Source organism: Macaca fascicularis, chromosome 1, assembly GCF_037993035.2.
Source record: "Macaca fascicularis isolate 582-1 chromosome 1, T2T-MFA8v1.1".
NCBI classification, from domain to species: domain Eukaryota; kingdom Metazoa; phylum Chordata; class Mammalia; order Primates; family Cercopithecidae; genus Macaca; species Macaca fascicularis.
The window spans coordinates 32,874,941-32,888,701 of NC_088375.1; the positions used below are offsets into that span (position 1 = coordinate 32,874,941).

The 13,761-nt window shown below is 45.4% G+C and overlaps 1 protein-coding gene across 5 annotated transcripts in view; it reads right to left on the reverse strand.

The window, feature by feature from the left end:
- Positions 1–813: 813 nt before the first annotated feature.
- The window catches only part of TNR (tenascin R), a 428,883-nt gene continuing 415,935 nt past the window's right edge, over positions 814–13,761 (reverse strand). For all 5 annotated transcript variants that reach the window (XM_045393008.3, XM_045393002.3, XM_005540057.5 and 2 more), the window contains 3 exons: positions 10,920–11,081; positions 5,169–5,332; positions 814–4,260 (listed from right to left, as the gene is read on the reverse strand). In XM_045393008.3, the coding sequence (XP_045248943.2) occupies positions 4,141–4,260; positions 5,169–5,332; positions 10,920–11,081 (446 nt within the window). In that variant the 3' untranslated portion in view covers positions 814–4,140. The remainder of the gene's footprint in view (positions 4,261–5,168; positions 5,333–10,919; positions 11,082–13,761) is intronic.

The following is a 13,761-nucleotide window of genomic DNA, read 5'->3' on the forward strand; positions in this document are numbered from 1 at the left end:
TATTTCAACACCCATAGCTTGGTGTATCCAGTGTTCTTGCACATTCCATCTTTTCTCCAGAGGAAAGGACAAAGAGGAACTCACAAACTCTTTCCCAACTGATGCTTTTACAAGAGCTCTTTGAAAAGATTCCACAATGACCTTTTGTCCCTTAATCTACAGCTCTGCTCTGGGACTGGATTTGAAAAGTAAAAATGTGATTAGGATTGTTTGGTTTGGCACCGAGCTCATTGGCAACCATGGTTCTTTAGGTCTGGCTTTGAAATATCAGGGTGCTGGTTGGTTCTCAGGTGGAAGGAAGTGGGGCGTTAGGAGTCTTACCACTTGATGAGTAGTAGAGGGGTAAGTTGGTAGGTGAGGGACAGGTGGATTCAAACATTTGTAGATGTTTACTTGGCATTTCCTTGCTGCCATATGCTGTTGTTGTTCTTTTACAAATCAATCCCCCATACAAATCAGCTGGCCACTTTTCCTGGGTCCTGGTTCTGCTTTCCTGAAAAACTGGAGACCTTTCTCAACCCCACTGACGTTTCACACAGGGTTTCAGGAGGTGACTGCCACCTTGTGGCCACACTTAGTAAGTCCCCGTCCACCAGTTCACTCTGGTCTCAAGGTCAGCAGTTTTCCATAGACTTGTCGTTCTTGCCACCTCTTCTACACCTGACCCCTTCACCTTGTAGAAATAACTCTGGTGAATGTGTGTTTGATATGTTGGAAACTATCTTTTTATGGTGGAGAAATGCATAAAAGGGAAACTGCCTGGACCTTGGGTCTAGACAGTGAATCTGTTGCAGTCATTGGTGGTGGTTTTGGTTTTGGGTTTAAGTACGTATCCTGATGTGTCTGCAGTCAAACAGCCTCTGAGAAGGGTCTACCTCGATTCCTTCTGAGTCCCTTGAGGGAAACTGGTGTGCTTAGGGTGGGTGCTTTGTGAGTATTGCTTACTGGATTTACCTTTGGGAAAAGCAGTTGTGCTTGGAGGAGCAGGATAAGCAGGAATCAGTAAGGAAAGTTAAGAGCATTGAGTCAAGTTGACCATAGACCTTGGGAAGAGAGTGGGGCACAGTGTCTTTTAAACATGGTGAAAACTCATGAGAAAATCACTCTACTTAATAAAAGGAATCTATAAATCCTTTTATAGAGGGTTGAATAAGCTGATCTTTGAAGTCTCTTTCTTGCTGCAAAATAAAGCTATGCAATGCCGCTGGTACTATTTGTAAAAATGTTCCATAATGTAGAATGGTTTCAATAAAAGGAAGATTTTGGTTTCCACTGATGTTTCTTGACTTTCACCTGAATTGACAACACATAATCTTTTTCCATTTCAACTTCCTTGATGAAGTGGGCTGTGCTGTCACCACCCAGGTACCTGGGCTCTGTTTTTATGGACAAAAAGAGTTCAGTCTCTTACTCGGCATGATCTTTTCTGCAATATTTGTGTGTGTGTGTGTGTGTGTGTGTGTGTGTGTTTGTATGTTTTACTTATGACTTTTGAATCAATCTCTCTCTTTTCTTTCTCTCCCTTCCTTTTCTTTCCCTCCCTGCCTTCCTGCCTTCCTGCCTTCCTTTCTTCCTTCCTCATGAAACAGGGATTCTAGTGAATTTTCATTACCTAATTGTGCTCTCTCACCATGCCAATTTCTACTCAGGTTTTCAGATCACAGATTAGCATCATTGACTGTCAAAACTGAAAGGGAAATTAGAATTCATTCTAGTCTAATCTGTCATCTGACAGATGAAGAAGCTGCGGCCCAGAGAGGTGAAACAACCCAGCTGATGTCATGTGGCTAAGATGACAGCTGTTGGCCTGTACCTTGGCCCTCAAGTTTCCCATTCAATGTGCTTCCTACTATTCATCGTTGCCCTATCTCTAGGTAAGTCTTATGTAATTTACATGTTTGTTGAAAGGATCTGTTTCTGTTTTTTCCTCCTCCCAGTTTGTTGAAGCCCATGGTGAACTGAGAAATGGAAGTGGCGCCTAGGGTTTTCAGGGTATGCCTGTCACATCCACACCACAGCAGTGGACAAAGCCTAGGAGCCTGTGGCAAGGAAAGTGCCTTCAGTCAACGGCGGCTGACCACATCCCCATGAGGTCCGAGGCATGATGGTCGGCCCAAGGGACTGCTCATCCTGGCTCTCAAAACTTGGTAAGAGTGAGAATGTTTCCATTAGAAAATTGCCAACACTCAGGCTCATCCAGTAACTGGTTGGCAAAGGTACACACTGCCCTGGTCAGACAAACATAGGCACTACAGAAAATGGTGCTGGGCCCTGAGAAATGGGAGAGGAAAGGGAGAAGACAGCTCAGGAAACTGGGCATGGATTTGGGCAGATGTTGCAGGGATGGCTGCTGATATTTGATTTGGAGGAGAAATTGAAAGGTCATGGCTTCTAGAGCCTCTAGCTCTCTTGGCCTTAAGAATCAAATCGTGCTAGTGAAGACAGCGCATCTCATAAAATGGGAAGTAGGCCCACAGTTATCACCTATTCACCTTTGAATTTCTGGATGTATTTTCCTTTGGCTGTTGTCATTTTCCCTTCCCAAGGCAGAATAATAAAAGAAGATGGAAAGGCTTCTCATGATCTCAACTTATTAAGGAGGTCTTTCCTGTTTCCTACAGGACCAAAAAAGAAAAAAAAAAAATTCAACCTCTTTCCAGGATTATCAGTCAGGGGATAGCTCTCTGGGCATATACCTTCTTCTTCTGACTCTTATTAAACCACCTACACTAAGGATGGCTTGGGTGAAGACAGATATGAGGCCTTCGGTTTGCAATTCATGAAAAAAAATCTGTGACAAATAGGACCAGAAATGGAGAAAACAGGGCTAGGGAATATCTGTGTTTCCCATGGAAACTATAATCTCTACGGCAGTGCCCTGATTTTGACTTCTTCAGTCCTTTCCTCAATGCCTGATCCAAAAGTGCTAAAAACTACAACCATCTCCCCCTCCTACCTTTGCAGAAAGTGACTGTCTGACCTGAGGGTGGGGGCAGTGGCTGATGACTCACAGGCACATTGCCACTGTGCCACCCAGGGCCAGGAGCAGGCAATGCCTTGGGAACCAGATTCCAAAATTCTGGTTGGGTTTGTGAGGCTCTGGGGTCTAAGATAGGATGGAATTAGGCAAAAGGCTCCGTCAGGGCCAGAAAAGGGCCACTGTTCTTGAAAGGTAACAGGACATGTGGCTGGTATAGTAGGAGTGTCAGAAGATGAGAATCTTTGGCCCATTATAAAGGACTTGGGGCCAGGTGCAGTGGCTGTAGCTTGTAATCCCAGCATTTTGGGAGGCAGAGGTGGGAGGATTGTTCGAGGCCAGGAGTTTGTGACCAGCCTGGGCAACATAGCAAGACCCCATCCCTACAAAAAATAAAAGAAAAATCAGCCAGGTATGGTGGCTCATGCCTGTAGTCCCAGGTACTCAAGAGGCTGAGGTGAGAGGATCATTTAAGCTCAGGAAGTTGAGGCTGTAGTGAGCTGAGATTGCACCACTGCACTCCAGCCTGAGCAAGAGTGAGATACTGTTAAGAGAGAAAGAAGAAGGGAGGGAGGGAGGGAGGGAAGGAAGGAAGGAGGGAAGGAGGGAAGGAAGGAAGGAAGGAAGGAAGGAAGGAAGGAAGGAAGGAAGGAAGAAAGGGAAAAGAACCTGGGTTGCTGGGATGGGGTACAGTTGATCTGTTTCCTCTTAAGGGGAATTGTTGGCAAACCTCTCTTGCTGAGGCTCTTTCTTGTGGGCCAATGTGAGAACGTGGCCATGTCAGGCTGTGACAAAATCACAAATACCTGGAAGGTGGAGGACATCTCAGAAGAAGGATAGAAAAAGGTATGTGCCTGTCACCATAACAATCTGCACTTTGAATTGGCCCTTTAAGAAAACTTCATACATCTCCTCCTTGGTGGGAAAGGAGGTGAAGGTTGAGGAGGACTGGGTAGGAGGGAGAATGGAGACTGAGGGTCAGGCTCCAGGGCAGCAGAAACCAAGAGCAGATGGTAGCCAACGGATTCCTGCCACAACCCTGCTTCCTTCACATACTCTTAATATGTGGCAAAACACATTGCTATTACCCTCCCCCCTTGTTTCATATTATAAAATACAAACAAATGACAGAGAAGATTGGTTGGCTCACAGCCACCCACTGCTCAGAACTGTAAGGACTGCCGTTTTCTTCCTGCCATGAGACGGTGACTGTAGGGGCGCATCTTCATTTCCACAAAGGGGATGGAGAACTCATGTCCTTTCCAATGGTACCAGTTGATGCCCTGGGTGTGAGAAAGAAAAGCATGTTAGGTCATCCCCCACCATGGAACACCCCACTTCATAAAAAGGATAATTATGGAAACAGGGAATCCACAATGTGGGGTTAGCTATTTTCAGCTAACATGAAGCTTCGAGGCCGAGTTCCCAATAAAGTGAAAGGGGCAGAGTCTCTTTCCAGCTTTCTCCTTAAATGTGCTGCTGGCGTGGGTCTTTCTAGGGAGCATGTTGCAGGTCATTCCTTATTGCCAGCTTTGTTTTTGGCTTCCAGGAGTGGCATGGACCAGTAGATGGTTGTGAAATCCCAACAGGGTGGAAGCATTTGGAAGAGAATAACTGTGTTTGACTGCTCACTCCTAATGGGAGACTTAGGCGGTTTCTACCTAGGGTGACAAACCCTTTTGGTTTGCCCAGAACTGAGGGGTTTCCCTGATGTGGGCTGTTTCAGTGTTAACACTTAGAAAGTCTAGTTGGTCCTGCTGGTCTCCCTGTCACCCAGCCCAGTCTATAAATTTGTGGTCTCTGATAGGGAAAGATTGTCCAGTTCAGACTGGTATTTTCAATCTCTATCTTCCTGGGACTGTTTTTAGGGTAAAGTTGAGCCTGTGAAGCTGTCCTCAGAACTGATAAGCTTTCTTCATGGGGTCATCTGGATAAGGGAATGAAAGGGAACTTGACTGGGTATCAAGGGCTTCTCTGGGTGAGTTCTGGCTCCTGGGTCCTTTCCTTTCCTTCCTCTGGCTTCTACTCTGTCCTGATCTTATCCTATTGTCTGCATTACTTTTCTCAAGACTCCAAATATTTCTTTTTAAAGGGAAATGAAGGACTCGCGTGTGCCTTTAAAACATAAAGCTAAGGGAGCATGGGTTCCACAGCTTGGGCTTATTCACAGCAGAGGTGGAGCATCACTTACCTGACTGTGTCTGGACTCCCCGTACTTCCCATTGAGGTTGGTCCGGTGGCAGTTCTTATACCACCATGCTCCCTTGTATGACATGGCACAGTTGGTCACTGCAACATCATTGTCTCTATCCTCTGTAGAGAAAGGGCGTCCTTGATGATAGCTGAGGGAGTCCCCTGCAAAAAAGATACATTCATGAGACTCTCCCATTTGTCACTGCTTTATCAGGATTTTCTGGACATTTGACCCACTTCCAGCAAACCTGGCTTCCACTTATGGAGCCTTCTACTTACCTTTTCATTTCCACCCAGTTTTTCAGCATGGCTCTACCGAACTCTTAATTCACCTTACCCCCAGGGCCAACCACTTCCATGCTACAATCTCCAACCAACTTCCTAATCCCTTTGACCACTTTTGCTGAGAACTTTCGCCACTTAGCCCCATCTCATTGCCCACCCCGCCCCCAACCCTCAGCTGTTTCCTCCAGGCCTGCACTGGGACATGGGCCACTCATGGTTCCTCCTGTCTTCAGAGGAGATGGCGATGAACCAGGCAGACTTGGGCCATTCTGGGTCACCACCATGCAGCTTCAGCCCACCTTCTCCCTGCCTCACCAGGCCTGTTCAGATGACACCCAAGAACCCACATTCTGAACTTGAGGCCACATGGGAAGAGGGACATCAGCAAATTAGAGTTCCCATTCATAAGAAATAGGATGATGAAAAAACCATAACCATGTCAAAGGAGAAGTGCTTGGGACATCTGGGCTGTATCTTGGGGAAGAGCGGACTTGAAGAGGGACACATAGCCTGTGATCACCGTCACCAAATATTTGATGGGCTATTGAGAAAAAAATTAAATAAATTCTGTGGGGAAGTATGAGGATTAGTAGGTGGTGACAACATTTTTGCAGCCAACAGACACATGAAAAAATGCTCATCACTGGGCATCAGAGAAATGCAAATCAAAACCACAATGAGATACCATCTCACACCAGTTAGAATGGCGATCATTAAAAAGTCAGTAAACAACAGGTGCTGGAGAGGATGTGGAGAAATAGGAATACTTTTACACTGTTGGTGGAACTGTAAACTAGTGCAACCATTGTGGAAGACAGTGTGGTGATTCCTCAAGGATCTAGAAATAGAAATACCATTTGACCCAGCCATCCCATTACTGGGTATATACCCAAAGGATTGTAAATCATGATGCTATAAAGACACATGGACACGTGTATTTATTGCGGCACTATTCACAATAGCAAAAACTTGGAACCAACCCAAATGTCCAGCAGTGATAGACTGAATTAAGAAAATGTGGCACATATACACCATGGAATACTATGCAGCCATAAAAAAGGATGAGTTCATGTCCTTTGTAGGGACACGGATGAAGCTGGAAACCATCATTCTGAGCAAACTATTGCAAGGAGAGAAAAACAAACACCACATGTTCTCACTCACAGGTGGGAACTGAACAATGAGAACACTTGGACACAGGGTGGGGGACATCACACAATGGGGCCTGTCATGGGGTGGGGGGAGTGGGGAGGGATAGCATTAGGAGATACAACTAATGTAAATGACGAGTTAATGGGTGCAGCACACCAACATGGCACATGTATACATATGTAACAAACCTGCACGTTGTGTACATGTACCCTAGAACTTAAAGTATAATAATAAAAAAAGAGGCATATTTAGGCTAAATATACAAGGAGAAATTCCCTAAATATTAGAGGTGTTCACAAGTGGAATAGACTGCTTAAAGAGGTGGTGAGATTTCTATTCTGAGGGGCAAACAGAGGCTGCGTATTCTCTTTTGGGGATATTGTGCAGGGGGCTCAGGTAAATTGTGTATTTAAGATGAGGGATCAGACTGTAATTAAATTTTAATAATTGATAAGACTTTTAGCAGGATCAGGATTTGTGGCTAGGGATGTTGTGGAGGGGCTCATGCTATTTATTGAATGAAAGAAGTCTTGGGTGCTTTTGAGCTTGCTTTAAGCGAGGAGAGACCTATTCTGATTCTGTGGCTTCTGAGTCTAGGCTCACAGTGGCCACTCAATGCCTCCAATGCTTCCCGCCACAACTTAACTCTCAAGAGGTTGATCTTTATTTTATAGGGAAAGCTGATACCCTCACTGGGGAGGCCCTAACTCAACATGTCGTGATCTTTATCCCGTCTTCTTTGTCTTCCCCTTCCAGTCTCCAGGGACTCAGATTTTATGCCCATCTAGAGTTAACCCCACCATCTACAACTCCCTCTTTCCCATCTCTTCCAGATCCTGGAAAAGTTAAAACATATTGCTTACTTTTTCCTTTTTCTTTTATTTATTTTTATTTTCATTTATTTATTTTTTTGTGTTTGAGATAGAGTCTTGCTCTGTCACCCAGGTTGGAGTGCAGTGGCACAATCTTGGCTCACTGCAATCTCTGCCTCCCAGGTTCAAGAGATTCTCCTGCCTCAGCCTCTTGAGTAGCTGGGATTACAGGTGTACGCCACTACACCTAGCTAATTTTTGTATTTTTAGTAGAGACGGGGTTTCACCATGTTGGCCAGGATGGTCTCGATCTCTTGACCTCATGATCTGCCCACTTCGGCCTCCCAAAGTGCTAGGATTACAGGCGTGAGCCCGGCCCTTTTTCTTCTATCTTTTTTTTTTTTTTAATTTTCACCTCCTCTCACCCTAAGTCACATTCGTATCTTTTGTCTTAAAAATTATTAGATTAATCTTACTTCTTAATGATTATTTCTTTCACCATCAGTTCCTTGATTATGCGGTCTCCACTCACATCCTATCTTCTCACTCCCTGCCTCTCCCTCTGTCATCTAGAATTTGTCCTCATTATTCCCCTGGAGCAGTTCTCTCCAGTTTCCACTCTGAGGTTACCTTCCACTGTGGCAGACATGCTCCCAATGTTGGTCTTTACATCCTCCCAAAGCCTGGCTCCCCTTCCCATTTCTGCCTCATATAGCCACCTTATATGTTTAACACATTAAGTCCTGGTTTCTGTCTCTCAAACCACTGTTCAGATTTATAATACCTTTTTCTTAATTCGCAACGTTAGTCAAGACTCCTACTGTCTCCCATTAGGACCAATGCAGCAGCCGCTAGCCGCTCTATGTTCTTCGCTTGGACTTACTTTATCCTGTTCGTGGCTGTCACAGGGATCTTCCTAAACCCCGCTTCTATTTTTCTTCTTGGGACCTACAATGGCCCTCCACTGCTACCATGTGAAGACTGAATTCCTCTGCTCCTTGATTTTCCAGCTTCTGTATCTGGTTCTACCTGCCTCACCAATCTTCTCTATTCCTCCTGAATTTACACTTTGCCCTGCTCTGCCAGTCCCTTCACAGCCTCCCCTCCTCCACAGCATCTGCTCCTTCTGTAACTTCCAGGGTTTGTTTTCCTTACTATGGGAATCACAGTTGAATGCAGCTGCCTTTATGATGCCACCCTCCACCACCCAGACTCCCCTTCCACGAACACCCCTTAAACTAGAAATGAGAGGCCAGGCATGGTGGCTCATGCCTATAATCCCAGCACTTTGGGAGGCCGAGGTGGGTGGATCACCTCAGGACAGGAGTTCGAGACCAGCCTGGCCAGCATGGCAAAACCCCATCTCTACTAAAAACACAAAAATTAGCTGGGCGTGGTGGTGTGTGCCTGTAATCCCAGCTACTCGGGAGGCTGAAGCAGGAGAATTGCTTGAACCTGGGAGGCGGAGGTTGCAGTGAGCCAAGATCAAGCCACCGCACACCAGCCTGGGTGAAAGAGTGAGACTCTGTCTCAAAAACACAAAAACAAAAACAAAAAAAGCTAGAACTGAGTACCACTGATTGTGTGATGAGTTATTTCCTGTTTCTTTTTTAAAACTAGACATTTAGTTTTTGTAAAGGCCATGTTTTATGCTTCTATTGAGTCCCCACAACTTGCACAATAAACTTTTAGGAGCTGCTCAACAACCTCTGATTGATAACTTAGTTTGGAATTTTCAGTTCTGATCCAAGCAGCATCCTAGAAACTTGAATGTTTGCAGCCTTGGGAAATGAGGAACAGGAGAAAAGGCTGAACTTGGATCAGAGGCCCTGGAGATGGGTTGATTCAGAAGGCCAGCAAAAATGAGAAACTACTAAAGATAAGGTACAGGAGAATTGGGCGTTATTAAATGCCAGAAGAGAGGGGATGGGCTCTTCCTCCCCAGAAACCTGATCTAGAAAGAACAACCATTGTGTGATGTTGCCTAGAGAGGATGGCAGCCTAACAAAGCCCAACTTTTCAACTTTTGAAGAAGATGAACTGAATATTCGAGGTGAGAGATAAGACCCTAATTAGCTGATGATGAACAGCCACACTGTTGGCAGGATCTCCCCCTGAGACATGAGAGTAGCATGCAGTCCACCTGTTCTGGCCTCCATAGGCCCCGAAACAAGACAGAGCTGGAACAGAGGGAGCAAGGGCCAGGCCCAAGAAAGGCAAATGAAAGCACAGGGGGATGAAGAGGAGGGAGGGAGGGGGTGCTGTAGGGAAGTTGGAAGGCTGGCTTCTTTTCCTATAGGAGAAATCAGAATGGCTTTTCTACAGGCACAATTCTAATCTTAGAAGTGAATAGCATCAGGTGATTTTTTAAATGATTTAGTCTGGCATCTTGTTTAATATGCTCCGTTTCAATGGCTGTTTTATGCCCAAAGTGTGTCAAATTGGGCCTTTTGTTGGGGGCACTTCAGGCTGATGTCATTGCTGTTGGAAATGATCTCAGATGTGAGCATGAGAAAGGAAAGCATGTCTTCTCTTTGGAGTATCTGGCTAAAAAGAGAAATACTTGAACAGATTCAGTAACTGGAAGGACAACACCCTAATTCTCTTCTTAATTTCAAGAGTCATAAAAATGTTGCTAAAATTACACACCAGCATTTAACCCTAAAATTCGTGTTAATGAAAGGGCCAATAATTCCAAGTATCAAACATTAGAATATTTGGAAAATCAGGTTTTATGAAATGTGTTATAATAGAACACAGGAAACAGATTGGCAAAGCCCAAGAAGCAGACTGGATGTTATATTCTGAAAAAACTACTAATGCAACCAAGCTTGATGAGATGGTTGTTCTGCTTGGTAGAAATAATGTAAAAATCTACACAGAAAACCTGACCATCTATGTGATTCTTGCAGAGGAATGAAAAGGAACATGGCCAATGAGGAACAGGGTAAGTGGCATCATTTGCTCCTTGACCAGGTGTTAGCATGATTGCTGATGGCCAGGGTGGGGTGTTGGGGGCATCTCAGAGAGGGGCGACATCTGTATGATTTGCACTAATTCAAAGATAGTTTTCCTGGATGTCATTGCATGGGAGATTTCTACCCAGTGGATGATTCTGCTCTCACTGCGTAAGAGCCCATAGTGACTAATCTAAACAAGCAAAACAATCCTTCTTCGTCTTCACACTGCATCTTTTTTAAACTTTAAAAGCACATTCACTCTACTGGTCTCATTTTTTTCTGACTACTCAGGGCAGGCATCCTTATTACAATTTTCCAGATGGTGAAACTGAAGTCCTGCAAAGTTGCTTTTAGGTGAGTGGTCAGGGAGAGCCGGGACCACTGCCAGTGGTTCCGAGTGGCATGGCCCTTCTCCCTGGCCAGCAGTGAATGCAGGAACTCTGTGGGTGCTGCTGCTTCCTGAGGCAGCTTAGGCCTAGAATCTGGGGGCTCTTGTCCCATGCCCACTGCCCGTAGGGTCTGCTCAGGAGCCATAGGTACCCGCAGTGCCGTTGTAGCTTCCTATGCGGAGTTTGTACAGGTTTCTGTTGTCCTCGACAGAGAACCTGTCGTAGGAGGCGAAGGCGGCCTCCTGGCCATCACGCATATCCACGCGCAGCTCATAGCGGCCCTGGGATGTGATCCTGTGTATGTTGTCCAGCCCTGTGGAGAAGAGCAGAAAATGCACTGAGACTGGCCCCCAGCAGCTTTGGAAAATGGGAGGGAAATGCGTCTGTGGCCTCAAAACATGTTACAGGGAAGAGGAGGGGACTCCAGATTGCTTTTGCTCTTGGTGCTTCACAGGTTGCTATCAAGTGGACCCTGCCAGACTCTGAATTTCTTCCTGCAAAGAGGACAGTCCAGGTCTGCTGATGGCTTTCCAAAACAGGAAACTCAGGGGTTCTAATATCTCCTTTTGACCCAGTAACTGACAAGCCCTGAGCCTCAGGATTCCTGGCCCCATCCCCTCTCACCCCCTCTGCCAAACCATGGTACTAGAAGAAAATTACAAGAGGTATTACATGGGTGTGAGTCCTTGGGCATGAGTGATCAAAAGCGTGAGGTGAAAACATTGATTAGAGGAGTTCAGAGCATCTAGAACATCTTAACATCTCCTGGTAGCATGCAGGAAGGGCTCTGTCGATCTTTCCTCACACTGCTTCTCCTGCCCCCAGCCTAGGCTTCCTGGGGCTCCATAGCCAGGTCATAGAATATTATTCTCTGCCTCCCTTTCTCTCTAATCTGCCTGCTACATTTGCACTGCTACCTTTCCACTGGCCTTTTCAGCCAGTTACCCTCATTCATCTGCTTCCTTCTTTGCCTCTAAGCTTCCCAGGCCTTGGTCTAATAGATTCTTGTAAGGTGCAAACCTTTGTAAGTCCCCGAGTTAGGCAGAGTCCAGATCCCCCTTTGTGATATGGTGATATATATTTTCTTTCTTTTCTTTCCTTTTTTTTTTTTTCTTTTTTCTTTTGAGACAGAATCTCACTCTGTTGCCAGGCTGGAGTGCAGTGACACAATCTTGGCTCACTGCAAGCTCCACCTCCCAGGTTCACACCATTCTCCTGCCTCAACCTCCCAAGTAGCTGGAACTACAGGTGCCCACCACCACGCCCGGCTCATTTTTTGTATTTTTAGTAAAGACGAGGTTTCACTGTGTTAGCCAGGATGGTCTTGATCTCCTGACCTCATGATCCGCCCACCTTGGCCTCTCAAAGTGCTGGGATTACAGGCGTGAGCCACTGCACCTGGCCAATATTTTCTTATTTACATTTTCTTGCTTGCTTGTCATGATTAGCCATGCCCTGGGACTCTCCAATTTTGATCTACCTGCCCAAACTTTGAACCATTCATCTTGTGTTGCTGGTAATTTCTCTGAGTCCTAAGTTTTATCTGCTTACTGAACTAGAGTCCCCTTGCTTTGCTGTGATATCTGATATCTATTTGAGTATGCCATGATTTAGAATCAAACAATTGCAGAGACTGAAGGGAATTTAGTGGTTACTCAGGCCAGTCTCTTTGTTTTGCAGAAGAAGAAGCTGAAGTCCAAGAGCGGTGAAATGATTGGCTGAAGGCCATCCAGGTCTTTTGGCTTTCCTGTCCCATTTGAGACTTAGAGCTTTCCTTGATTATAAGTCAAGGGCTGTTTGACTGCTGTTTGCTGTTGGCTGAGTTGCTAAGCCACAACTTACCCTAGACGTGTGCTTGTGCAGATGTAGTAGATGCTGATGGTGCCTTGCTGTGATGCCTTTAATTGGCAGATAGATCCATCCCCCAAGCTGCTACAAGTGTTGGCTGTTAGCAACTTGCAGCTGCCTTCTTCTTTGAAAATTGCCCTTGACCAAATGGGAGTCACTTCATCCTGGAAGCTAAGCTGTTTTCCCCATGCCATGGAGCAGACCTCCATCAATGACTGATGTGGAGGGGTACAAAAGCTTGGCCTCCTTGCCTAAGTGGTGACCAGCTCTGAGGAGCAATTCATGCTCCCAAGCTTCCCTAGGGATCACACTGAAGGGAGTCTCCAGCCAAAACCACATTTTTGTAGTTTTCTTTGCCCTATTTTGGTTCCCCCATTTCCTTCTCCCTGGTGAACTCCCCCAGTAAGTCACTTGAACAAGAATTCCTGTTTCGATCTCTGTTTCTAGAGAACCCCATATAGGACATAAACTATGGGTCATAGTGTTATCCCCAACCTGAGTATTGCTCCCAAACTACACCGCACCAGGCCTAGCCTCTTCAAGAGCCCTCTCTGTCTCCCTCTTACCTACATCATCAAGTGAAGACTTCTGTTTCCGATTTTTAAGTTCCCTACTTGCCTCTATTCAACCCACTCACCTCATTGTTTTCTTTCCCTCACTTGCACCTTTCCTCTCAGTGGATGGGTTTCCTCCCTGGCCTCGGTTTGCAGTTATCAGAAGAATTCCTGCCTTCCCTCCTTTTCATCATTTTCCTCCCTTCATTCTTCTGACTGACTCATTCCTCAGTGCCTTCTCTAGGAAGCTGGTCTCTTCCTTCTTTGAATATCTGTGGCCTTCTTTTCAGTGGTTCATAGGTTAGGACAGTGTTTCCCAGTGTGGATGGCATCTCTGATGACATGAGATATATAAGGCACTAAGTAGCCTTCAATAATAAGAAGAAAGGTATTTCCAGATTTAATCTCAGTCTTTTGTAATAGATCAAGGAGATACCTTAACCCTGATCCTAACCTTCACTCACAATCTCAGTTTGGTTCTAGTATTTTAGTGGTTTGTTTAGCATGAAAAGCATGAAACACTTCCTAATCTCCATTTTTAACACCATCACCACTGCCAGCAACAACAGGCTTGGAGTACCTGTATTTAAC